Raw genomic sequence first — 27789 nt, 5'->3', positions numbered from 1 at the left:
TTTTGAAGGTATGTATGGAAATGCATATAACTTAAGGGGGGAAATGGTTGTTCTAGCCTTTGAAAAAGAAGGTACAACAAAGTTAGGTGGTAAACCCAGTAAACCCGGTTCACTCTTTACAAACCATGCACAAAAGCACCTTCTCTAGCCACAATATAGCATTTCATTTTGAAATTTCTTAGTGAAAACTAATCCAGGTCTGGGAGGTTACTTGATGCCCTCCACTTTTGTCCAACTCTGAGGACACCTGATTTTTAGTCCCTTGCGAATCATTCTAAAGAAACCACCTTTACAGGCAGTTTATCCCAGTATTTTCAATGTAATAATCCAGAAACAGAAAACATTGTTGTCATACCAGCAAACAGTACAACATGTATATGTACCTATCCATCACATTTTAGAAGCCTGATTTTGGGTTACAGCAAATAAGAAATGAAAGGGATGATGTAGTATATTGATTACTGTACTTGGATCACCCTTTGAGCCTTCAGTTTTGGAAATCTCTCCCTTCATAGATTTAGGCTGTACTGTTTCAGGTTTTGTCATATGTGTGTGCTTTTTTTTGTGTGTGTGTGTTTAAGTGTAGTCTGGATGGATTTGTACTTTTGTATTGGTAATCCCATGGATCTGCTTCTCGTCTGTTTCAGTAGTGAAATAAACAGGAGGTAGAAAACTGTTCCCTTCTGCGTACATGTTGTTGAATGAGTTTATCCAGGCACAGATCGTCCTGAACTCCAGGCAGAGGTTATGACCCCTGAGTTCTCATGTGTCATTTGTATAGCGATCCGTCCCTCCTGCAAGATGTTACCCAGGGCTTTTGTTACATTGCTGTGTCTTTTGTTAGATCCTTTTCAGAGTTGGGCAGGGAGACTAAAATGCATGTGTGTTTACTAGGTCCCACATTTATTTATATAATAAAGTAAAGATGTTAAACTGATCTTAAAACCATTCTTGCAGTCTGATTTAGCTCAGTACAATGTATGTTTTAATTAAACAACATTATAAGCTAGTACAATATTTTTATTATTGAGTACCATATTTTACTAATGCTGAATTAGGCGCTGCTCAATATGTGGTACTAATCTTTTAACTTATTTTTTGTCTCAAATCTTCTTTGTAGAATAATGCCTCTCAGTACTTTTAGACATGTGTTTTAATAATGCTTGTTTTCCCCCTCTTGTTTTTGCAGATGATGACCCAGGCTGAAGGGCAGCACAGAGACCTGATCCAGACAATAGAGAGCCTGCCTGCCTCTGGTGGGCTGGCTCCCCTGGACCAGGACTTACTGCTGCTCAAAGCCACATCGATGGCAACCATGAACTGCCTCAATGACTGCTTCCACATTCTACAGCTCCAGCAAGCGGCCCATCAGAAGTGCCCAGTCCCAGGTGAGAATGGGCCTGCCTCACACTGTAGTGTGTGTCTGCTTACTCTCCCAGTTTTGGATAGAACATAAGAACATAAGAAAGTTTACAAACGAGAGGAGGCCATTTGGCCCATCTTGCTCGTTTGGTTGTTAGTAGCTTATTGGTCCCAGAATCTCATCAAGCAGCTTCTTGAAGGATCCCAGGGTGTCAGCTTCAACAACATTACTGGGGAGTTGATTCCAGACCTTCACGATTCACTGTGTAAAATAGTGCCTCCTATTTTCTGTTCTGAATGCCCCTTTGTCTAATCTCCATTTGTGACCCCTGGTCCCTAGCACAGGAAGTGCGATGGTTGTCTTAGGAATGAAATTGTTTTATAGCTAGATGAGATGAGACACTGCTTAAAGGAAACATAAGGACCTTTTTTATTTTATTGTTTTACATGTTCCCATGCGGTGCTACAGCTCTTTGCATGAAGTGTGTGTATTGTTTTAATTATTATATTTTTTTACATTTTGGCCACCACTTTAAACTTTTTTAAATTGCATTCCCTGCCTCAAGATGCCTTCCCATGTACCTGCATGGACCTCTCAGAACTACATTTCCCATCATCCTCCTTCTCATTGGTAAATCCATCTGTTATATATGTGAGCAGGAGGATGATGAGAAATGTAGTTCTGAGAGGTCCATGCAGGTACATGGGAAGCCATCTTGAGGCAGGGAATGCAATTTAAGTTTTTAAAAAAATGATCAATGTAAAAAAAAATAATAATAAATAAATAACAATACACACCTTGCGTAAACAGTTGTAGCGCCACATTGGAACATGTAAGACAATAAAGTAATGCCCTTAAATGTTTTTTCAGTCTAATTTTATTATCACGGTTTCCATTTATTTAGTACCCTTTCTAAGGGCTGCTGTCAAGTATACATGATGTGGCCCACATGATAACCTGTGGAGCGCTGTCGCGTTAACCTAAACATGTATGATTTCCCATGGGAGCTGAGCCTATGAGAATATCTTTTGTTGTTTGTTGTGCATTTTGGTTTCCGGCCTCTAAAGAAAAAGGCACACCTGGACAGACTTCAAAGCCACTGTATGATGATCCTTTGCAGCCCTCCTTTTCCTGGTGCCTGATGCTGAACTGTATAAAACATGCTGCTTTATTCAAGGCTAAAATGACAAACGATTGCATAACATGGCTTTTGATGTACTTGATCTTTGAGGTTTCTGGGGCTCTGTGTAGTACTGGCTTTGAAGCAGGGAGCGGAACATTTCTTTAATTAATGAGGAATCTTATCCACCTTGATAGGCTAGCTGCAGTAACCAGATACCGGGAGACATTTACTGAACCGGTTGACAGCTTTTCAAATTGTACCCCAGCCTTTCTGTCATTAAACAGTGAAGGGTGCAATTATTAATTCAGCAGCCACTCATTCTCACTTTGTCAACTGAATCTAATAAGGCATTTTTTTGATGGAAATTTCTTTATTTGCATGATATTTAGTGCTTAAATAGTAAGGTTTAATTTGATCACAATCTTTTTGTTTGGTATCCCCTTTTTATCAACAATTACTGAATTCGCTAGCGACCTACCATTGTCCTATGGTACAGCTCACATTGTATATTCCTGCTGTCTGTACGAAGCAACGCTTAAACTTGTCCTTGCTCCTAAACTTTGGGAAAGCAGCAATAGATTCGGGCATGGAACAGTTAAGTAAGTTCTGAAAAAGTGCTGTTTATTCACATCTGTCAGCCACAGTTGGTTGTCTTTCAGGATCTGGTTACTCCTGTTCATATTTCATGGAACTCTACTTGCATGAATTAAATGTGTTTAACCAATCAGGTGCTGTATTGGTTTGAAGCTGGGCAGGGCACAATGCTGCTGTTTTTTTATTTGATTTATTTATTTATTTTTTATTCATCATTCCGTGTCTTCACTTTCAGATTAATCTGCTGCCTCTGGTGTTCTGGCAGATGTACAGGGTGAAATTACAAACTCTTACCTTTTAGACGGTTGTTCAGTGCTAGGGTTTAGGTGCAGAGCATGAACAAGTTGAAGCCTAAACTTCCGTTCGTTTCAGGGGCGACCATCGAGTGGCTGGAGCCCAAGCTGCCTCTGTCGGATCACCTGAAGAATGGAAACACCCTCCAGGGCTTCTCTACCAGGGAGAGCAGCAAGTCGCCAGACAACTGTATGGACCAGATCAGCCCGGGGCTCTGCCACTTGAGTGCGGTAGGTCTTTGTTAAAGTCTCTTGGTACTAATCTGGTTTATGTTTTTACTTGCGTCTGCAGGGCTAGTTTTTTTTTTTTTTTTGCTTCGCTTCGCTATGTACCAGGTGTACTGCACTATTGGTGCTGGTGCCAGTTCTGTTAAAATACATAGCTGCTTCCAGGCCTATACGTTTAAAAAACAGCATTTCATTTGTTAGTCATTTAAAATGGTGAAACAAGTAAAGGTTTGAGAGCCACGGTTGGGTTTTTTCCTATGTTCCTGTTTAATAGCTAATGGTAGATATTACCAGCATTGTGATCAAAATATATTTGAACAGTTAGTGGTATTTATTAGTCAGTGTGTCATGATGCATTTTCTCCTGCTAGCAGTAGATTGTATAGCAGTGTGATCCATTCTAGGTTTACACTATGAGCTTCATTTTCCTCTGTTCCTCTGTAAATTGATTGAAAGACAAATAATCCATATTAAACTTCCTTAGTTTTAGCCATGTATCTTTCTCAAAGCTGGCATCTCTATTTAGGATGTTGGCAGACTGAGTGTGTTGCAACGTCTACTGTACTTTTCCTCAGATCTCATCGGGTTCTGATTTATGGTGTGGGACCAGCTCCAATTTCTTACTCACCTTTCTTAGTTTCTTAGGTATATCTGAGTTACATAATGTAAAGAAAATAAACAATCAGTATGCTGAACTTAGTATTGATTTGGTTGCATTCTGGATTCTATAGTTACATTTTATTTTATTTTATTTTATTTTTTTTTAAAGAATTCTTCCTTTTGAATCTTTCTCTTTACCAACCATAATATAAGAATATTAACACACAAAGTTTTATCTAATGTAAATTGTGTTATCTTGTTTGGTGCTTTTAGGGCGATCCCAGTTAAAATAGTATTGTTGCCAGGAGACCAGGTCACAAGTCTCTGCAGTTGCCTCTTAATTTGGCAGTCTCAGCACGAAGTGAGAACAACAGGGTGACGAAAGCACAACGATAGCTCTGAGGAGTCTGGGCTGAGTTTCAGAGTTGTTATAACTAGAAGGTAGCTTTGTCCACACATGCCACAATAGGCAAGGTTGACATTGGTGCACTGTAAGGATAGGCTTGTCTTTGAAAAGGAAAACCGTGAACAAGTGTGTTATGTCAGGAAAGGCAGTCTTCAGTCACTGTGCTGGACCAATGTTGGCTTATTTGGCAAGTGATCAAGTGCTAGTTTGCAACAATAGTAATAATGTGGGCTGGGTGTGTTTGTTAGAGGAATTGTCATAGTACAATATAATGAATCAACATCACTGATCAGAAGCAGCCTTTGTAGGCTGTAGAAGCTATTACTAAGGGGAAGATTCAGTTGTGTAAATGTCTTCATGTAGGGTCATGTTTAATATACTGCTCAGCATAAAAACAGTACTGATCTGTACTCCAGTGCACTGCTTGTTTTTGTGAGCAATTCTGTAAGTATGTAAATACCCTACAATCTTATAATTTGACACCATCCAAAAGAACAATGCAAACCTAGCTAGAGCCAGTAACATCCTCCTCAGATAGTTAAGTATATTATCAGAATAATCTATGACCTCACTTGTGGGATGAGAAGAAAATCCTACTAAATCACCTGTCTATGCAATACAGCCTGTCCGTTTCCAAATGAAGCCTGAAGCTTCCTGCAAATAAAGGTGACTATGATGTCACCAGGAGAGGTTATAAAGCCATAAAGCAGTGTCTGTGATGCTTCTCAATATAGGCCAACAGGGGAGCAGGACTTCCCTATCCCCAGGGTTTTATATTCAGTTTCTGGGTTTAGACAAAAAATAATCCAAATAAATCCTGGTATTTCTCACAGGAACACGAGGACATAGATCCAGAGGATGAGGTCATGGATTCGTTTGTTGACAAGGAGGATGAACTGGGGCCCATCGAGGAAGAGCGCAGCATCATCTTACACCTGCTGTCCCAGCTCAAGCTCGGCATGGATTTGACGAGAGTAAGTAATCGAAACGAGGATCAGGTGATCGGTCCAATTGGGGGAGGTGAGCAGAGGGAGTTCATTTAACTAAACCAGTGTCGCTCTTCACACATAGAAACGTGATACAGAGATCTAATCTAATCTACCAAGGTGGATTCCATTGTATTATAAAGGCTACATATAGGTTACTGTCTCTAGTTCAGCATCAAACATGGCACTGCACAGTATTATCGTTGCTTTTTATATAAAAGATAACTGTTTGGTTGTGCTTTGATTATGAAAATATTTTACATTTTCTATTTTGTGATTCCAGGTGGTTCTTCCTACCTTCATCCTGGAGAAGCGTTCGCTGCTTGAAATGTATGCAGATTTTATGTCCCATCCAGATCTGTTTGTCACCATCACTGATGGAGCTAACCCCGAGGACCGGATGATCCGCTTCGTGGAGTATTACCTCACATCCTTCCACGAGGGGCGCAAGGGGGCCATTGCCAAGAAACCCTACAACCCCATCATCGGGGAGACTTTCCACTGCTCCTGGAGGGTCCCCTCCCACAAGGGCAGCTCCTTGTCATCCCAGGGCAGCCTGAACAAGGCTGGCTTGGAGGGGGGAAAGGAGGCCTCAGACTCTTATCACGTCCGCTTTGTGGCAGAGCAGGTGTCCCATCACCCCCCTGTTTCTGGGTTTTATGCAGAGTGTGCGGAGAGGAGGATGTGTGTAAACACCCACGTGTGGACGAAGAGCAAGTTCATGGGAATGTCTATAGGAGTTTCCATGGTCGGGGAAGGTAAGAATGCAAGGGTTTGTGTTTCCAAGCCTGGGTGTTAAACTTTTAATTGGCTATATTGTATTAGTAGCAGAAAATGCATCGGAGATAGGGCAGTTAGTCATTAGCCTTTACTTTACGGTACCACGATTAAACCAACATCTGGTTTCACAGACCCAGATTCACACTAATCTTGGAGTACAGCTCACCTGATTCTGTTTCCCAGTCTTGCTTATATCTTTTTCATTTGCAGATTGATGGTGAATTCACCAGTTACCCCCATCTGGCATCTGCACATGGATTTATTTCTCTTTATCCACTTGCATGTGGACTGCTTCCAACATGCTCATGAGACTGGGCACTTCACAGTGAACTTCAACTAGCAACTCAGAACAAATAAACACTGTTTACATTTCAGGGTTGGCTTCTTTCTTGCTAATGGGAGGAGTGCAGCCTACTACAGGCTTCCCCCTCAGCCCATGTGGACCTGCAGCAGAACCCCCACATATGTACTAATACCACAGCACCTGTACCACAGTACCTGTACCACAGGCGTGGCACTGTCATCACAATCCTCTAAAATAGTAATATGAGGCTCGAGAGTGCCTTTTTTTTTTTTTTAGATAAAGCCCATATTGCTCTCAGTAACTTGGCAATTGAGAGACCCTGGTCTGCCCCTTAGTTCTGTCGTGAAAGCAGTGAGGTAATGCTAATGGTAGCAGTGTTAACGGGTCCTCGCCAGTGAGCCACTGTGGTGCCACTCTGGCTTGTCTGCCTCGTAAGTCAGGCCAAAAGTTTAACACCTCTCTTAAATTGACGTGGTTTCTTGTGACCAGGTTCATAGCAGTGTTGTGTGCAGTGAATTCTCTTGTTTATAATTCTTGCAGCAGCAAATGTGTTTGACCATGTTGCTGCTGCTTATTCTAAAGATGTATCTTTTGGTTAAAATGGGGATTTCCTACGATTCCAATTTAAATAATTATTGTCCACAAAAAAAAATAACTCCCACTCATTTGTATTTATAAACAGTTAGGCAACACAACCTCTGAAAAACAAACAACGTTTGAAACAAATCAGTGTTGAAATGAAGCGGTTTATTTGGACATCATATTTATAAAAGTTAAATAATATCAATAGTAAATAAACAAAAGTCATTTCTTCCAATTTATTATATTTGTTCCAAAAAATGACTCTCTTTGCAATTCTTTTGCTATTTTTAAAATATTTGTAGGCAAATAAACTTATTTCCCAACAATATTTGATACTGTTACTGGTAAACAGTGTCTGTTATAGAAAAGAAAGGAAGTAAATGTGTCTCATTTCTCCAGGTTGCCCTCAATATTTTAATGAAAATTAACACTTGCTTTCTTATTCTGCAACTTTGATCATAGACTCTACTAGACCCCTACAGTCCTTTCATATTGCACTTGTGTATAATGCTTGCAGTGCGTGGTTATTAATGCAGTGCTCTTTCCCCAGGTCTCTTGTGCCTGCAGGAGCACGAGGAGGAGTACACCTTCACCCTGCCCTGTGCATACGCTCGCTCCATACTCACAGTGCCCTGGGTGGAGCTGGGAGGGAAGGTCAACGTCAACTGTGCGAAGACTGGCTACTCTGCAGCCATTACCTTCCAAACCAAACCCTTCTATGGGGGCAAACTGCACAAGTAAGTACCGCTAGCCATTAGTTATTTCAGCAGTAGAGTCCGATGACACGTTCACATTTTGCATTCGTTGTCTTTATTTTGCTGGTGCTAAACAGTTGCTGACAGTCATTCAACCTCTTTTAAACTTATACTTTTCTGCCCAGAGTCACAGCTGAAGTGAAGCACAATCCCACCAACACAGTGGCGTGTCGGGTGCAGGGGGAATGGAATGGCGTCCTTGAATTCTCCTACAGCAACGGGGAAACCAAAGTGGTGGACGTCACCAAACTCCCAGTGACGAAGAAGAGGGTGCGTCCCAACGAGAAGCAGGGATCCTACGAGTCCAGGTGACAAGTTCATTTACCACTGATGCCGATCAGGCAATCCGATCTTGCACAAAAACAAATTGGCCAGTTATTAGATTTTCCTTCATTAGGGACTATACCTTACATGTGTTAAACATTGTATTGCAAGAGTGCCATAAAGGCTATTTTTGAGTAAAATAAACCAGATTCATGGTTTTCACTTGGATTTCACGTGCACAGCAAGAATGTTTCAGGTCATGTGAACCTGCCTGTAGCTGGTACTGGAGATGGATTTTGGAGTGCATCATTACCGCTTCTGTGTTTACAGTCACACAGTCCAGCACTCCAGTCGGATATAGATAGTGTGTCACTGACTTCCTGGAGATTCCTTTCAGAGCTTAATCTTAGAGAACTTTCATTTCTTTCTCTTTTTAACCCTACCTGCAAGTCACACACATTTATTAATGTACAAGAAGCATGAACCATGTAGCCTAATAGAAAAGTTAAAAGTAAAGAACTAATAAAGCCGTCCTGTATGCAGACGACTGTGGCAACATGTGACAGAGTCCTTGAGGGAAGGAAACATAGAGAAGGCAACAGAACACAAGCGATTGTTAGAGGAGAGACAGAGGGCTGAGGAGAGGCATCGCACGGAGACGGGGGCAGCGTGGTGCACCAGATACTTTCAGAGTGAGGTAAGGCATTACAGCAGCAAATTAGATTGTCTGTATGGGACAATACCACATGCTATTGAGAGAGTGGGAAAACATTTTTAAAATGTTTTGAATGAAAGTAAAAGCAGCAAAACCTGACCTGGTTACAAAGTGAAGCTGGATTAGAGGTCCATGTTACTAAAGTACCACTAATAAAACATATGAACTGATCATTGTTTCTTTCTCCCTCTATTTAGGGTGAAGGTTGGGTATATCACAAAGCATTATGGAAAACGTCGGGAGCAAGCATTTAAATCTAATGACCCAAGAGTACAATACGACTATCCTTTAATCGACTGCATCAGGTTTTAATTTAGACATAAGGTGTGGGTTTTGTTTATTTTAGTTGTAACAAAAAAAAACAGTTAACTCCCCTTTTATCCCTTAGCAAGGCTGTACCATGAAAGAGAAAACAATATTGTAGGGCACTTTAAATGTACTTTAAATACAGTACGACATGAGGTCCATAGTTTATAATGATTCATGAATACTTTTGTATGATTCAGAGACAATAAGTATTTGATCAATCTGCATTTTTGTACAGCAGGTACTTTACTGATGCTGCCTTAAGGTAGAATGGATTTGAGCAGCTGTGAGTAATGTTGGAGTCTTGGTTTGTGTGATGAACTATACTTGGAGATTACACAGTTTTCCTATCAGAGAGTTGAAATATATCGTACCTGGGCTTGAAAGAACTGCCTGTCATCGCCAAGCAAATAACAGAGATTGTATCGCAAAACAGGATGCCTTCTCACTTTGCAATCAAGGATTAAGTAGCAGTTACTTTCAAACCTGACTTTATCCTTTTTTATTTTTTTTTCCCATCATTATTGAATCTCAGTGATGTCGAAAGACATAATCAAGATGAGAGATGTTTGCTGCCGAGGGATAAACTCTAAATGCTGTGTTAAACTGAACTCTGAGATGACCGTCTGCTTGTTAATACCAAGCGGAAAAGGAAAAGCATATTGGCATACTTAATCTTTTTTTCATTCTCTCCCACCACTACCTTCTAAAACTGTGTACTGTGGTGTTTGGGATCTGATAATATCTTCAGCATCATGATATGCTGTACTGGTGTATTAAAAAAAAAAAAAAAAAAAGTACTTTAGTTTCAAAAGACTTAATCATATTTTCTATGATTACAAAATATACAATAATGTTGTATTAATTCAGTTCAGTTAATCTGGGAAACGCTCTTCCCAGCCTGATCCTTAGAGTTGAGACACTGAAATGTTTTAGAACAAGTATCCTACTAAACTCATTTATTAATCACTGTTCCCTTTTGTAAAAGCACGAATGCTTATTATGTGGAAAGTTAGCTGTAGTGTTGGATAGATTTGAGGAGACCCTGTTACCCTCCCCCACCAAACCAAAACAACCAGCCATTCCCCGATATGTTGGGTCTTGCTGCTTAAGTGGCTTTTAAGATCCTGCTGTTCATTGTAAAATTGACCGCTTCTGCTTTAAGAAACTAAAAATGAACCACCTTGAAGATGGTCCTGATTCTGAATTAAACGTATACTATGTGATCGAAGTACCTCTTGGTACCTATATGAGCATTTAAGGGTTTTATTTTTCAACATTAACAGCAACAAATGCACACCCATTAGCTCTTAAACTGAAAATGTGGAGCGTGTTTGCACTGGTTGACATCCAGCTTTTTCTGTTTCGTTTTTGTTAATGCGATTCACAACCCAATCTTCAAAACAAGTTTAATAGATGTGAAGCTGATTGGTGACAAAGAGGAGATCTGGAGGGCATGGTCAGTTTGTATAGTGAACCAGTTCTCATGGGGGGGTTGGTAAAGGATGGTTTTCATTGTATTTATTTTCATTGCCATATGATACCTTAATCTCTCCAGCTTGGTGCCTTATGCTATTTCTTCTTGCATTATGTCTTCCAGTCAATGTAAGTAACATAACCTATCAACTGCAGTACTGAGAAAAGTGGTAAGCCAGTCTATTGTTTCATCACGGAATAGGAACAATATTGTCGTTTAATATTTCAGAAATAGCAAGAACATCTGCTTAGATCTGCAAACTTGAGCAAACAAAGTTTGTTCACATAATGTATTCCTGTTACCTTTGCAAATGAGATACAATTGATGGACATTGACTTTACTGATGTTGGTTTTCTGCTCATTACTGGGTAAAAGAACCACTCTACATTTTGCTAACCTGTGGAATGCACTGAAATAAATTAAGATGACACTCCTTGTAGTCTTAGATAAGTGTGAAAAATGAATGACTATAAATAAATAAATAAAAACCACTAATGTTTTATATTGTGTTTTTCAGTATAATTTTTATACCAATAGCTGTTTTTAAGCTTTTATAACATAGGCAGCTATTAACCAGTATGGTAATTGTTGTGATGGTCCAACATGTAGTCTGTAATTTGAAGTCTTGGCCAGTAATGAAACCTCATAGCATGCACAAACCTTTCTGCAGGGAGTCCAGCTGCCCGCAAACACATTATAGTACTAATATCGTACTAGAATACCAGCCTCCACAGTTTCTGTATTTTTAAAAGTTGTTTTAAATCACAGATATAAAATGGCTGCTACATTAATCACCTCATAAATATGTTGTGTTTGTTGATACTGTTGTCCCAATCAAACTGATAAATAAATATGATAATATTAGGAAAGCTAACGTGCCTGTGCTGTTAAGTGGCCCTTCGCAAGGCTGTCTGGTTGCTGTATGTTGTCCGTCCCTGTCCCCCACATACACCTTGCATCACACACCTACACATACTGTAGGTGTGTGATGCAATTCAGGAGGAGTCCCTAGTGTTGCGAAATGTTCAAATCGACCTGAGTGGCTGAGAACAAAACTCCTTAATTGCTAATTTGAAACGGAAACAGTAAGAAGACTAGGACAAAATAAAAAATACTTGTTTTTATTTCATGAAAAAAAGCTTAAAGAGATTAATAACTTGTAATCTATTATATAAATTGTCACTGAATATAAAATCTGTACAGATGTGAAACCAGTTCACATTAAACAATGTAATCAATTGAGAAAACGGGTAAAATGCAACTTTGCTCTTTACTCATTATATATAAAAACACTGAAGACTAATTCTGTATCACTAGCATGTAAAATAAGATGCTTTAAAAATGGATTTCAAGCTGTTTTACAGAGCAGCAGTGAGCTTATGTGATAAACCAGGAACAGGCGGAAAGTCACCGTGCAATAGGACGATAGAAGAAAACTGAAACCCATTTTAACTTCTTGCTCAAACTCATTTTAAATTCCAAATCAGAATCGCCTTGCACTATCCACTAGGCTATAGCACATTGCTTTCAAGTTCCTGGGGGGATTAAAAGTTGTATTTAGTAGGAGGTGATCAAATTTTTCCCTTGCAATCAGGAAAGCTCTCAATTTGTTATATTTAGAATTCACAGCCTGGCAGTGTATTGTTACTATAAATCGTTTGACTGAAGCAGTTTTTTCCACAGGCTGGCAGCCAACAGAAAGTGCATTGCTCTGGAATACCCTGTGTCAAGCTTTCTCAGCTGAGTGGGAAGCCAACCCCAGACAGCCTGCCAGCTCAGAGAGCCTGCAGTGCTTTCCCACACGGGCTGGCATGCCGCCTGACTGAAAAAACAACACCATGCAAATGCAATATAAAAAGAGCTCAACCCAGGTTGACCGTGATCTTTGGTGCCTCAATGACTGCATGTTTACTTTGTGGATATCCACTGCAGTTGCCATAAAGTTGAGTTTCTTGTCTTGGGACAGGGTTTGCTCCCCGGCTTGGATGGAAGCTATTAGCTATAACCGTTTGCTTTCACTAACACTCAAGACTATGTACACTGAATTATGGAAACGAGAGATCTTAGGGCTGCACTGCTGCAGAAAGAACATACAGCAGCAGAGCCTTTAACATGGCATTTAAAGAGGAAGTAGCGGGGTTCTGAAAAATATAGCGGTACACGCCCCCCACGTGGTGCAACATCTGTTTAAATAACATTGTTAACATTGTGACAAGGCTCTTTTCAAAATGGCCTGGCCAGTGCACTGGGGTTTGAGAGCTGTCCTCTAAATCACTACAGGTGCATTATTTAAACAGTTGTAGCACCACGTGGGGACGTGTAATGCTATATTTTTCGGAAAACCCGCCACTTACTCTTTAATGAAGGTACTCTGAAGATCCTTATGATCAGCCACATGGGGAAGAGTATATTTCCAGTACACTGCAGCTCCTCAAGACCTGCAAGCACATTACACGTACACATTATATTAAATGTTGCTTAAAATGATCATGTTCAATTTGCAACACTAGAACAAAAACACAGTGCGCACTTTTTGTTTTTTGGGTGTCATTATACATCTAAGACAGACAGAGGTCTTCCAGATATACTGCACAAACCTGTGGCGCTTTCCTGTCTGCAATCAAGTTGCATGCAATAGTTTACAAAGATTATGCTTTGCATGTTCCACTCAACTTTCCATAGGTTGCTGCTTGTGATTCATCTCATAATGAGGTAGAGGTCAGTAATTTTTCGCTGTAATCATATGATATATTTTAGTAAACCAATTCAGTGGCCTTTTCAGTTTTGTGATACATGATACACGGCAATAACTGCGCTAGGTAAAAAAAAAAAAGTCTGGATTATCTTCCTGTTTTGAAAGCTGTTATCATTCAATATGAAATGAAATATCGTTTTTCCCCTTGTAGAGTTCCCTGTTGTTTTGGATTGTTTGTTTGCCAGAGAGTGACAGGGCTATGATTTTTTTTTGTTTGTTTTTTTTTTTTCCACTGACACTGAAAAATAAAGATGAATTTCTTTTGAGGCAAGATATATGGTTGCTTTGATGTAGGCCTATAGTTTGACAAATGCACTGCACACTGTTTTTATTGGCAGTTTACAATTTTAAAGTAATTTAGTGCTTAAAATAAATGTCACTTTTAGGCTAGGTTTGTCTAGTTTTAATAAGGTCTGAGATGAGGTTGGAAGCATTTTACATAACAAACCTTGTCTTGCACACATGTTAAAGATCTCAACTGTGCCTGAATCTTAACACCACTGCACCACTGCCCTGAAAGTCGTTAAGATGTTTCTTCGATGTTGACTCCAAAGGCACTGTTGCTTGTTATACCAAGAGCTTTGATTTTGCAGATGAAGTGCTGATGATGTAAGGGGGTTATTCTGATCAGGATACAGTTAACTATTTGCTTAAGAGTTTTACATGTAATCCCTTACTGCCAGAGTTTAACATGCCAGCACCGACCCGTGAAAATGTGTGAAGAAGACTGTAGGCGTCTGTGCATCTGACAACACACTGTTGCACAATATCGGTCTAGGGTTTTAACTAAGAGAGTCCATCCCATTGAATAAAAGCCTTCAATAAAGCAGTAGTCTGTCTAAATTCCTTCAGACAAGTGAAGAGAAGATGTTGCTGTACCGAGTGGTGTGCTGTTGTCCCTTTTGTGTGGTGGTGCTCCTTCACACCTCAGTCACCATTACCACAGATGGAACCCCCTGGAAGGGTGCCGTTTCCTGGGTATTGCTGTCAGGTTTCCAGGGCTCCGTGCCTGTGGTGCTGGCATTGTGATTGTTGTTGTTGAGATTGTCCTTGCTCTCCATCTGCCCCATCACGCTGAAGCGCTCGGCCACGCAGTGCGCAGTGAGGCGGGCCTCTGGGTCGTGGTCCCAGCACTCCCCAATAGTGTTGCACAGGGACTGCATCCCCTGAGAGAAAGCCCACGAGAAGGAGGAGTCAGGCGAATGAATAGCAAGCAGGGAACGTTTACATGACAACAGTGAGAAGGTACAAAACTTAGCCATGTGAGCTTCCCCAAAGCCAGTTTTAAAGCAGTCACATGGACCGCTGGGAGACCTTTACAAAGTACATTTTATAACTCAATTACAGTTCAAGCTAAAACTTTTTTTTTTTTGCCAGAAGTAAATGCAACATAGGAAAATATTTATTATTGCCCCCTGGTAATGGGCATGTTCTGTATTAAGATATTGAAAATTAAGGCAATTAATATGGAGGGTTATGGGGAATTCAGGCCCTCTCATACCCCATAATATAATGCCCCTTTCACAGAGAATAATATTTGTTTATAATCCTGGTTTCTCTAAGCTTGTCCTGCTGTGCTCTGTTCTAATCACCTAACCAATGGCAGGCCTAATGCAGCTGCCCTTTAATCCTGCTGGTTTCACCACAGGGGGTGATTTTATTGACCAATTTAATTGAACATCATGAAATACAATTCCCATGTGTGTCTCAATCCCCACCTAGTGTGGGTAACTGGCTGCATCTGGGTACATGATATCACTGAACAGCTCCGCACACCCTACCTGGTGTAGCAGCCAGCTGCTGGGGATGTCAGGCCGGCCCCGCTCTCTCAGGACCAGGTCCCTCATACTCTCCACGCAGGGATGCTCACACACCTGAGAACCAAACGGGGGCTCATAGCTCTTCACCTCTTAAAAAAGGAGACAAAACAAAGAGTGAGTCCTTTATCTTTCCTGAGTACCTTAAAGGAACACTTGCGATTTACAGCATCTAATGTATTCAGGTGGGAAAGGATATGAGCGCTTTCCTGATATTTAATGTATTATTATATTTATTAACTGTTTAATATCCTGTGATGTGTTCTGCATAATACTGTCTGTTTCTGCTTATTTCAGTGTGTGGGAGCATATTAGCATTGTGCTGTGCACTGAAGCCTGTGCAACAATGATATGCTTACCTACTATCATTTTTGAATCTTTTCAGAAGCATTTTTGCTGGAATTGTAAGAAGCAAGGCAAATACTGATCTAAGCAAAAACCGATAATCATACAGATAATGCAAAATAGGCTGTAAACAGGTAAGAAATATAAAAGAAAACATGTAGATAATATAAATGAAAAACCCATTACTGCAACACAAAATATGTTACTACAACACTTCCATTACAGGTGAAAAGTACCCTTATGCATTATACTTGTATGCGCCCAAGATAAGTGAACTCTCCCACTGGGCTGCCACAGGATCTTTTTTTTTTTAACGAAGATCAGCTACAGCTCATTTAATTACTATGAAGCATTTACTGTATCCAGGACCCCCACCTCCAATTACATCACAACGAGAGGCCATTTCCCACAGGACCAGGGCCATGGAATACACATCCATCTGCTTGAAAGACTCCAGCTCCTCCAGGTTCACACGAGACTCCAGAACCTCGGGGGCCATGTAGCGGGCAGTGCCAACCTGACAGGAGGAAAGGCTTCAATGAAGCTTCAGACAAGACAGCTCTCTTGCTGGCAGTTGACATTCAAATTCAACAGAATTCTGGAACCTTCCAATACTGATAATTAGTAAAAAAAAAATAATAATAATTTAAAAAACATTAAAAATACTAGGGTGCAGATCTAAATATAACCAGTGTTAGAATCATTAAAAGGGACTTTTAACTAACATCTCTAACAGTGCATGTGCATCTCTTCTGTTAGTAAAATGACGGACAGAAGTTATTTTCTAAATGGTGCTGGCAATCGATTAACCACTGTTTAAATACCAACTAATGGCAATACAGTGTAGGTTATACATTAGAATTCTAGAATATTCTAATGCTGATAAATAGAAATAATACCTAATTCACTGCATTGTCCACTATGTTGTGATAAAAGTGACCTTATATTGTTCATTTACCTGTCCGCTGTTGGCAAAGTCCTCTACAGTGAGAGAAGGGTCCAGTCTCAAAGCCAGCCCAAAGTCACACAGGACACACTCTGTCTTGCTCTTCACCAGAATGTTGGAGCTCTTGATATCCCGGTGGGAAATGGGGATTTTGGGAGTGCCGCACGCAGTGTAGTCACTGTGGAGATGGGCCACTCCACTCACGAGAGAACCCGCCATTAAGTGGAGCTCCATCCAGCTCAGCACGTGGTCAGTCAGGTACTCCTGCAGGTTACCCAGGCTGTGGAAAGCCGTGATGAGCCAGTATTGCTTCTGCGGGCCTGTGCCTCTCTCCTCGGCCGTCAGGAACTGCAACACGCTCTCGTGCTTAAGGTTGGCATCTGAGAAGATCTTGCGCTCGCTCTTCCAGGAGAGGTACTCCTCTGCAGAGAAGATCTTCACAGCTACAGTCTCGTAATGGCCCGAGGCGTTGTGGTTCAGCCTGGCCCGCCAGACGTCTGCAAACCGGCCTTTCCCCACGACGCGGTCCAGCTCAATGGGCAGCAGCTCAGTGTTGTGATTGATGTTGTTGGCGCAGGTGGACGAGATGTCAGAGTGGCTGTCGTCAATCATGGCAGACAACTTCCCATCGTATTCCGCAGGGTTCCTGTTCTCTGGAAGGTCCAGGGTTTGGCGTTGGGCGTGTTTTGCAGGCCAGGCCTCTTTCCTCTGCTGTCGGGTGCGGTACAAGTAAAAGACCATGGTTGCCATTATGGCCACCAGAATAGGCGGAAGCAAGCTGATCACTGCCACAGGAATGACCTCTTTGCTTTGCAGCTTTGCATAGCCTAAGGAGAAAAGAACATGCTGGTTATAGCATTTCTCTAGAATTCACAGTGCAGTTATCATCCAGCAGCTAAATGCAAAGACAAAAGACTGGAAGTAATTATGTGATGTCACACTTACTCTCATTGTTAACCCTCTGCATTGAAACAAGAACATACATCAAGCGGCATTGGTCTGAAACGTATTGAATGAATTTAAAAGTATGATTGTTTAAATATAGAAATAATTCGAGCTGAGCATTTGTTCCAGGAACACTTGCCAAGTATAACATTCAGTGAAATAAGTGCAAGAAAACTTTCAACAAAGGCAAGCAGGTGCTGCTGTATTCAATTGTTATCAGTTTACAACATCATAACTGACGAAAGCACAGAATACAGCTATTTCTGTTGGCAGGATCTGCACAGCCTGGCTACTCTGTACTGTGCTGACATAGCACTGGCTTGAGCACATTTACGTCGTATTTCAATTACCTTCCGAAATGTTCTTTTCATCTTTGTTTAATTAAAAGGACTGTGTGTTTCATTTTTGTTTTTGTTCCAGAAAAAAAAATCAGACCTAAAGCGCTCCTGTAATGTCTCTGAGTTTTCTTTCATTCTGAGAAGACTTTGTAGTGCTCCCATTCGGGGGAGAATCAGATTTATTTCTACAGGTCATAAAAGCAACCAAAATAAATTCAGCATACAAATGCTGGCTGAGAAACCACATTTACAATATCTCCGCTAAAGAATGGCATTGAATTCAATACTACAGCTTATTTGGTATCCTTTTTTTCTTCCAAATAGGCAAGACAGGTTATTGAGATATTGAGATATCTTGTACACCAGCTGGGCATCCCTTCAATGCTATGTCATGGACTGGTGGAAAAAAAGATAAGTGGTCTGGCAGGCACGAATATTCCAAACACAAACATGTGGTTTGAGGGGGAGGCAACATATGTAACCAATGGGACCGGGGTGTACCTTGCTTGCTAGTTTGTCAGCCCAGCATCTTAACAACTGAACAATTTGGACCTGCAGTTCCAAGCTAATGTGTTCTACCTCCTTTGCACAGCAGGGGTCAGTCTTGTACACTTTGCAGTCACACAGTGACCAAGGCATTTTCAAAGGAGATTCTACACATCTCTTGAAGATCTCTCACCGTTGTCGTCCTTTTCGAATATCAGCTTGTCATTGCACTCCTGTTCACCCATACACCCGCATATATAAAGTGCTCCCTCCTCTGATGGCTGCTGCACCATGAGGCACTCTCTGGTGGTGTAATTGGGAACCATCGCGTTCTCCACTGGGAGCTGAGGGTCATGGCACATGGTCCTGACGCTAATACTCTTGTTGTCCTGCTTCCTGAAAGAAAAGACACAATAAAATCCACCCAACTTTGAGCCAAGAAGTAAGAATTAAAGGAGGATGCTAGTCCAAGCCAAAAATTGTCTGGTCTCTGTCAGGTCTTGACCAGTAAGGGTTACTGAAACGCGAGGAGACGATCGCTCCATAGTAACCTGCAGGAGGCTAATGCAGCGCTTCCTGTGGGCCCCCAGCCAAGATCAGCAACTCAGCACAACCTTGGATTCGATCCAGCAAGCTCCCAACATGACACCCTGCACTCCACGCGCTAGTGTCATACTAGGAGAACCACTCTGGGCCCCAATCCCAATTTTCTTTGACTCATTTAAGTAACTACTGGCAAATTGTTAAATATTAATTCCTGTAAACATTTTAAAAAAGAAATTGAGTATTAGATCTGATTTCCTTCTTTCTTACTCATGGGCAGACAGAACTGTATTCCCTCCACCAGGCCAAAGCCCTTTCTGTGATGGTTTTGTGTTTTTATTATGTGTGGGAGGGGAGTCTGAACTGTCAGCTTTCCATTTGCTTTTCCCAGCAATGTTTTTATGAAGCCAACTGGCTCAATTTCTCTCGCCTAAGTGAGGTTTCACAAAGTGCTGTAATTCAATGTGTATACTAATTGCAGTTTTCTTTTGGAAGACAAGTTGAGAAACAGGGAAGGATGGGCCACAGACTGTGTGTGTTGTACATAGCTGAAATCTGTTTACCTTTGTTTTAGCATGCTGTCACTACACTGTGCTAACATGATATTCTGCAGTGCTCTTTTCTAAAAGACAGCACATACCATATTGCCACGCAGATTTCTTTCTGGTATTCACAGAAGGAGTTGAAGGAACAGTTACTGTAGCACACATTGTCTTCACACACCGGGCTGGAATAGTCGCACCACTGACACAAATTGCTCACAGGAATGAAATCTGCAAGGGTCAGAGCGTGGATATCTGTAAGAGAAAGCATAAAAACTGAAGACGACCTTTCAGGGCACAGTGTAACAAAGATCCTTTGTTTTTTTTTGTTTTTTTTCAGGTAACATATTCTGTAGAAAGCTACTACATCAAACCATCTAGCTACTCCAATTTAGTATTTAAAATTTTCAGCACAATGGACTTCTTGTAGAAAGTTCTGTCTACAGAGAATTTTCAGTACTGCTCAATATTAGGTGTTTAAAGTTATAAATAATCCCTTCTTGCTTGGTGTCCACACAGGCAGAAACTTTATTCCTCTGGTTGATGAAAATAGCCTGATATGATTAAGGCTTTTTTTGTTTGTTTGTTTGCTTTTTAATCGGTTTAATGCAATATAGGCCCAATTCACTCAACATTCAAGGGTTTGAAGGTTTTTTTTTTTTTTTTAGGGATTGAATTTTTTAATAAAGTTCCAATAGCAGGGGCCACGTTTTAAGGCGCGGTATTCAATACAGGGGTTTATGTTATCACGCCACAGAGGAATATGGTTCTCATGAGTTAACATGCTAGCTATGACCCCAAGGTCAAGCAGCAGATTGTGACTCAAAGCACAAACACAGTCCTGTTTATTTATCCAGTGGTTTCTTCTTGGTTCAGCCTCTTTGGGCTTGCACCTCAACTGCGGTTCTGGTTTTGTGCTGGAGTTTAAACAATAGTGAATTTTGCATTTTTTTGGTACAAAAAAACAGCTCAATTCATCCCTCATGAGTTCTTGACATGATTCACACATTTGCTCTGCTCTGTCTGTGTTTATTGCAACACATTATTTGCAGGACTCCCAAATGTACTAAAAACTGATTTCAACTGGTATTTCCTGTTTTTCACCTGCAAATGCTAGGAATTGATACTGGAGTTATGATTGTGCAGTCTTTTACTTTGGTATTTTGGTGCTTTGCATGTAATTGTTAGAGGCAGGTATATGGTTTGGTTATGCACATTAGCAATGCAGTAATTATAGTAGAAGGGGTAGATCCATTAGCTACACTATATATATATATATATACATATATATACCAATTGCAGGGCACTTACATATAATATGTGCCAGCAGGAATACCTACCTGTGTGTGTTTTATTCAGACAATGTCCTCCAGACCGTACCCCAAAGATACATAGTTTTAAAATGAAACACTCATAATATGTGGCTCATAAGAAAAGTGGCTTCATTTAATTTGACCACTTGAGCGGCGTCACCAGTGTTTTTTTTACCTCTAGACCTAGACCTCATGTATGTGTCTTGCACAGAGTTTGGTCCTGGGTTTGTACTGTTAAAAAAGCAGCCAAAAACTTGACTTCCTCTCAAAATGAGTAGGAGCAAGTTAGCAACTTTGCTGGAGCTGCGGTTTTAATCTGGATTCGTTCCTTTGTGCTCGTCTGCCAGCGCTGTTATTCCCCACACTGTAAACATGCCAGATCTCTGTTGCTCAGTGTTGCTCAGTACCTGTCTTGCTCCTAATCAAGACTGATTTTAAACAGTCTTGCGAGCTACATGTATTCAATTAACTTCCAGCCTCACAGAAACAATGAAGCTGAGAACGCGCTTTCATAACTCTATTTTAAAGAGCTACACTACTTTTCAAATGTGACAAGGTTTAGAGTCATGCCTGTACTTTAATGATGTTTTTATCAAATGGAATGTACTCTCTTTTATTTGGCTGAATGGATGCTAGGCAGCCACTGAAGGGTTTATGAACTGTATGTAAATACCAGATATATATTAAAATATAATTGTGTATATATATATATATATATATATATATATATATATATATATATATATATATATATATATATATATATATATATATATATATATATATATATATATATATATATATATATATATATATATATATATACCCTACCCTAATTGGAAATGTGATATGCATCTCCGAATGTGTTCTGACAGTATATAGTTCTAGCTGTCAACAGGATTCCATGGGAACAGGTGGTTTACGCTGAAGTCACCTACTCTCAAACAGAAGGGCTCACAGCTCAGAAAGCACTTTTAGGGGTGTATATTACTGCAGTTTTTTTTAATGCAAGTGTTTAAGTGGCAAATTAACTTTTTTTTAGGAACCATCGCATTTATAAATGAATGAATGAATAAATGCTTCCCTTATTATAATATAAAGTCATAGGTTATAGGTTACAGGATGTTGCAAACTTTCCTCTGACCCCCAGTAGTCTATTAGGACATGTCTACCCGGTTAGATTTTTAATGAAGCTGATGCATATTAGCTTGAACATGTGACATGGCACGGGGTTGCAGCAGCACTATAAACATCCAATAGAGCATGCGTGGGATAAACTTGAAAGACTATCCCTACCTCTCTGCACCAATTGCGGGAAACATATCCTTTGAGACCCCTTCCAGCAACTCAGGGCAAACAGTGGCCTAACCTGATATTGGGTGCAAATCCTAATAAATTAGCCAGGCTATTTATATGCAGCAAAAACTAAATACCTACTATAGCTACCATATCAAAATGAAATATGTATGCAATTAGATCACTTCCTTATACAGTTAAAGTTGTAAAGTTGCCAGATTCAATCTCTAAAATTTTGTTTATGGGGGGAAAAAAACCTTCCTTCATTTCACATGATGTATACATGACAGCACTGACATTAATGTCTTTTTTTTCTCAGTATTATTTTGTGAGTGGAAAGCTTGGCTTGAAACGAAGACTTAACCAGAAATTATGCTTACAAATCCAGAGGTTTGCCGGCTTGACAAGGGGACAAAGTCGTCTTTGTTTACAGACACACAGAGATGTGCTCTCTCTGTCTGAAATCTCAGGGGTCCGGAGCTAGGGTTTGATGCCACATCACCCGTATTAATTTGAATTAAACGCAGATCAATCCCTTTCATATGAAAACTACAGTTATCTAATAAAGCTGCACAAACATTAAAAGAAACAGACATCCATAAAGGAGTTCCAGATGTTACCAAAGGCTAAAAAGCAAAATATAAACTTCAAAAAAAAAAAAAAAGAAAAAGAAAAAGCTGGATAAGCAAAAACTTAAAACTAATTAAAATCAGCAGTTACTGTTCCAAAAATAAATGAGATCCATAAGTGCCTGCATGAGCCTAGTAAAAACGTTCAGCTAGTCAGTGAGGGTTTGCGGAGAATTTCGATTTGGGCCTGCCTGCAAGGATACTGCTGATGTGGGTCCACCTTTGTTTCCTTTCAGACTAATCAGGTTTGTGCAAAGTGTCCCATTAGTGATGCCATAAAGTGCATCAGCTGACCAGGGCTTAAGGCAAACTAACATTTTACCCAGAATTCATACATGTCTAGAAAATAAACCCCTGTCAGAGCTTTATGAGCGGTAATGAGCAGTGGTGTAGTCCTAAGTGTCAAGGTACCGCATATGGTAATTATAAACAATAATTATTATAGATATTCACATTTTATTTGCATACCGAACTTCTGGTAACACACATAACAGCCAATGCATGTATCTAATTTCTGGAAGTGTTTTTCTCCATCTTCTCAGAATGCTTTACTTTACATGTCAGTGGCTTCCTTTGTCTTTGTGTCCACAGTCGTAGTCGATGCACTGTTGCTGTCGTCTTCGTCAGCATTTCTAACCTTGAAGTTGTTTGTAATAGAAGTTCCTAATGCTTTTTTTCATTGTATGAAGAGGACTACTGACTGAATCAGACAGTTGTGTGGGAGATGCAAGTCATGGAACTTAGCCTGCCTTGTGTTATCCGAGTTCCGACTTGATGACACCACTGGTTATAAGGCTGGTCTGTCACAAAAAATGGATCACTAGAAACTATGTATAGTACTCAAGGTGGATATGATATTACCTGTAACATACAAAACCCTGGAGACTGAAAATCACCACCCCATCAACCCCTTCTTTCCAGTCATGATTGCACCTTTACTGTAAGCTGCAGCTGTTTTTGCATGAATGCTTTGTAATGTACTTCCTTTGTAATGTGTGCTTGTTGGTAAGGATGTTTTATCGATCACTTCTACGGTTCTTAAGACAAGTTTTTAAGGAAATGAATTTTAACCTTAAAGGCTGATAACTTAATACATTTGGATTTGACCTGCAAAGCATACTGCAATTATCACATCCAGCCATCTAATTTCTATGTAAAAGTAAACTGCAGTTACAGTTTAAAAGCCAAGAAAATAAACCATAATATTGTTTATTTGGTGCTCATCCCAATTACATTAAGGGAGGTGGGTTATGAAGTATGCCAGTTTAACATGGCAGATCAGAAAATGTACAATGTACTTCTGTGCACTTTCGTTAATCTGGCTGACAATATCTGTGCATCAATCGAATAAAAACAAATAAAGGACATATGTTGCTAGTGTCCCTCATGGTGTTTGTTCTAACTGACCAATTAAGCTTCTAATAGGCACTTAATTAGTCCAGTTAGGTAATTTAGGGTATAGTTGGAACAAAAAGTAGGAGGGACACCAGCCCCCCAGGACTTGAATCGCAAACCCCTGCTAAATCTGTTCCACTTCATTGCTTGCAATTGCTAAATCCATGTCCCATGAGAGCCTGACATAAGGGAATAAACAGATCCTGTTTGCTTGGTGCAAGATCTCTGTTGTATGTAGGAGAGGAGGTTGCGTGATTTCCTACCCAGTTCACAGCGTCTGTCATATGTTGTGCTGTTTGAGGTCACACATTGTGGTCTATTTTAATGATCTAAAATGGTGACTGATCTTAATACCACTGCCATACAATTTATAAACCTAACTTTCTGAGGACCTGTTTTCACAGTATTTTTTGGAAATTTTAATATGTGAGCCAATAAATTATCCCTGGGTGAAAACCCCAGCTGGATTACTATAGCGTTACACATGGCAGCATACAGATCCCCCCCTATTTTGGATCATTAAAATAGCCCCCTTTCCTTTGCCTTGGAAAACGACATGTTTTTAATTAATTACTTCCATTCCAATGTTACTCACCAAATAGATGTACTTTTTCATCTTAAGTCAATAAAAGTAATTTAAGAGGGCTCAGTTGCACACAAACGTTTTAAAAAGTATGTGAATATTTCTGAATGTACCACAATTAATCTATTCATGAACTTTTAAACTAAGTTCTAAGAAGATAAGTGTGTTTTTAAACACCTGCTATAGCAGTATGTATCAGCAGCTTGTGAGTGCTGAAGGGTTAGCACTTTGTGTCTGAAGGGACATTGGAAAGATTTCCCTGGTAAGGAACAAACAGTCAAACCGTTACATTCCAAATGAAAAATTACTTTTGGCATCCTTTGTTTAAAAAAAAAAAACATGTTTTTTTTTGTGGATGAGTACATAATAAACTAGATGCAGCATGCATGAAAGCATAGCTGTTAAAGCAGGAACCTGACATCTCTATAAGGCTGAGTTCTCCATCTATATTCACACACAAGCTCTCAGTTGCCTCTCCTTTATACTCAAAAATGTTTACAGACTGTAGGATCTTTAATCCTTTTATAAACACCATCCGTCTGTCAGGAATAACATTTGGAGTAAGGTATATTTTAAGTGCTGCCAAAAAAATATGTGTTACAGAGACAATGAGACGGCTTTCAACAGAAGGGCTTACTGCTCCATCTGGAGAGCTCAGCTCCAGTGAAGTTTGTTTACAAGCAATATGTGGGAGGATGGAAGAACGGGAAATGAGAAGGGGGCATGCAACGTCAGATATGATTCCCTCCGATTGGGCTGATCCTACCTAAAACCTAACCCCTGTTTAGCTGTTAACAGATGCATGCAATCATGGTTACAGATTATTATAGGCTCTCACATACACTTTTATTTAGATAACAACAGTCATATCCACTAACATATAGTACTGCACCAACATAACATGTTGGGCTCTACAGATTAATTTACTAAAAACGAGGTACGTCTGTAACATACATATCACACACCAGGGGTATAGATTACACAGTTTAGGTGTGAGCAGTGGGACATCTGACATCTGGACTCGCGTCGATTTTGTTATTATTCGCGCTTCCCTTATAAAGCTTTACCATAGCAAACACTTAGCAAGGAGTAAAGAAGCATTGTGAGCATGGTAAATCATAGGTACACATTGTAAATAATAACGAGGTACTGTAAAGCAAATTAATCAACAGGGCAAACTAGTCTAAACTATGGTAAATACACCGTATAACCAAAAGAAAAGCATGGTAAAACTCAAAATACTGCACTTAAATACACCGGTATCATTTTTAAAAGGGTAATTGAGCTCAGAATTTTTTGGTGCTTGAGTTTTTGGTTTTTTTGTTTTTGGTTTTTTTTTTTTTTTTTTTTGTGGGGGGGGGGGGGGGGGTGACCTTTATTCAGGATGTGCAATAAAGTGTTGCATATCTTTGCTGTAGGTCACGCGGAACTACGAGATATGATGTGATTCGGTAGGAGCAGCAGGAACTCTACAATGTGCATAGCATTGTCTTACAAAGAGTCAACAGATTCTCAGCAGAAGACAAAGGGGCCGCAATTACTCCAGCGCTAAAACCCATTAGTCCCCTTGACGCCATGAAGAAAATCAGTCACGTTTTTAACAGAGGTAAAGTTAATGTTATATTGTAACCTTCCGTTATGGGTGGTATACTTGCAGAATGCTATCTTTTTCTGCACAGCTGACATATTTAACCCCTGACTGTCCCAGAATTCTAGATCATTTTTTTCCATATACCAAGCATGTCAAATTTTAAAGATTAAAATGCATTTATAAAAAACCTTGCACAGTGCAACCAGCAATGTAATGGTTAAATGGCTCTAGTCTTACGATTTAAACTCGTAATTGGAAAGGCAGCTTTATCTTTAAGGAAAGAAAAAAAAAAACACTTCACATTCACTCTTACCCGGTAAGAGACAATTCCCAAGAAATAAAAACTTCCAATACCTCCTTTAAAAACTTTTATGGATAGAAAGGAAGCCCCCATACTCACTGAAAGAAAGGAACAGCAGAGATGTCACACTTGAGATAGCCCAGCACCCCATCCTCTTGGTAGCAATAACCAAATATAAAACCCTCAAGATCCGCGGATCACAGCTCCTGTCCGTGCATATGAAACGGAGAAATATGAACATTTATTGAAGTTAGGTTCATTCTAGCGGAGTTTCTTGGGTTTGGGGTTTCTTGGCTGTGGTTCAGTGTGGGCGGATCCAGCTGTTACAGCCAGCTGTGTGTGGGGGCCCGCCCAGGAACTGGAGTTTATTAACATCATCGTATATCAAACAGATACTCGAGCTCGCTCACACACACAAGCACCGAAAAATGAGGAAATACTGCCGATCTGCCTTTTCAGAGAATATCCATCTGCTTATTAATAACAATAAAGCACAGGCTGTGTTTAAAAACGACAATGCAGCGGACTGGTAACGTCAGACTAAATGGCTGGTACATTTAAAGTATAAAACAATATAACTGGTTTCATTCGATGTCTTTCTAAAACTGTAATGTTAATGCTTGTGATAATAATAGCGATTACCACACATGTAGTCGCACTTGTGACGTGCAATAGCTTATTGCAGATGTTGGTTTCTGGTTTAAGCACAATTCTTAACTGACTTTAGAATCCAACACTGAGATTCATTTTAAAACAGTAGCCTTTATCGTTCACTCTTTTAAATTAACAGCACTATCAGTCACCCAGAACGAAAACGTTGCTATTGGTTTTTTTTGCTTCATTAATATTATTTTGGCCGCGCGTTTGTCATATACTGTAAACCACAGTCATTTATATTGTGCAATGTTTTCGTATGAAATCCACACTCTGATTCACATTGGCAAAGAAAATATTAACAAGATGAAACAGCCATCCCTGATATCAGAAAACACAGTAATCTAGTCTGTGCAATCCACAATAAAAAGAACGTCGAATCTCTTGTCCAGTGTTATACCACATTGCATTTGGACCTAATCCATGATTATGTCCCCCTTAATCATTTTAAGCAAAGAGAGAAGCAATTATGTTTTTCCCCTTAAGTGATCCCACATTTGATATAAGAAATTAAACTATAATTGAAAGGGAAAAG

At 39.9% G+C, this 27789-nt stretch overlaps 2 protein-coding genes across 3 annotated transcripts in view; one reads left to right on the top strand and one right to left on the bottom strand.

The window, feature by feature from the left end:
- Window positions 1–11266, top strand: part of LOC121322836 (oxysterol-binding protein-related protein 11-like) — a 22340-nt gene extending 11074 nt beyond the window's left edge. For both annotated transcript variants that reach the window (XM_041263223.1, XM_041263222.1), the window contains 8 exons: window positions 1190–1388; window positions 3453–3604; window positions 5440–5580; window positions 5876–6350; window positions 7809–7995; window positions 8139–8321; window positions 8821–8974; window positions 9190–11266. In XM_041263223.1, coding sequence (XP_041119157.1) covers window positions 1190–1388; window positions 3453–3604; window positions 5440–5580; window positions 5876–6350; window positions 7809–7995; window positions 8139–8321; window positions 8821–8974; window positions 9190–9246 — 1548 coding nt within the window. In that variant the 3' untranslated portion in view covers window positions 9247–11266. The remainder of the gene's footprint in view (window positions 1–1189; window positions 1389–3452; window positions 3605–5439; window positions 5581–5875; window positions 6351–7808; window positions 7996–8138; window positions 8322–8820; window positions 8975–9189) is intronic.
- A 1776-nt stretch (window positions 11267–13042) lies between these two features.
- LOC121322837 (TGF-beta receptor type-2-like) lies at window positions 13043–27046 on the bottom strand. Its single transcript, XM_041263225.1, has 7 exons — window positions 26700–27046; window positions 19591–19747; window positions 18601–18803; window positions 16651–17465; window positions 16068–16209; window positions 15312–15439; window positions 13043–14696 (listed from the first exon to the last, which is right to left on the bottom strand). The coding sequence occupies exons 1-7, from the start codon at window positions 26839–26841 to the stop codon at window positions 14451–14453; spliced, it is 1833 nt and encodes a 610-aa protein (XP_041119159.1). The 5' UTR covers window positions 26842–27046; the 3' UTR covers window positions 13043–14450.
- Window positions 27047–27789: the final 743 nt, after the last annotated feature.

Source organism: Polyodon spathula, chromosome 11 (genome assembly GCF_017654505.1).
Source record: "Polyodon spathula isolate WHYD16114869_AA chromosome 11, ASM1765450v1, whole genome shotgun sequence".
In the NCBI taxonomy this organism is placed as follows: Eukaryota; Metazoa; Chordata; class Actinopteri; order Acipenseriformes; family Polyodontidae; genus Polyodon; species Polyodon spathula.
Note: the sequence above shows the minus strand (reverse complement) of the source record. Positions and strands in the feature narration are given on the sequence as shown.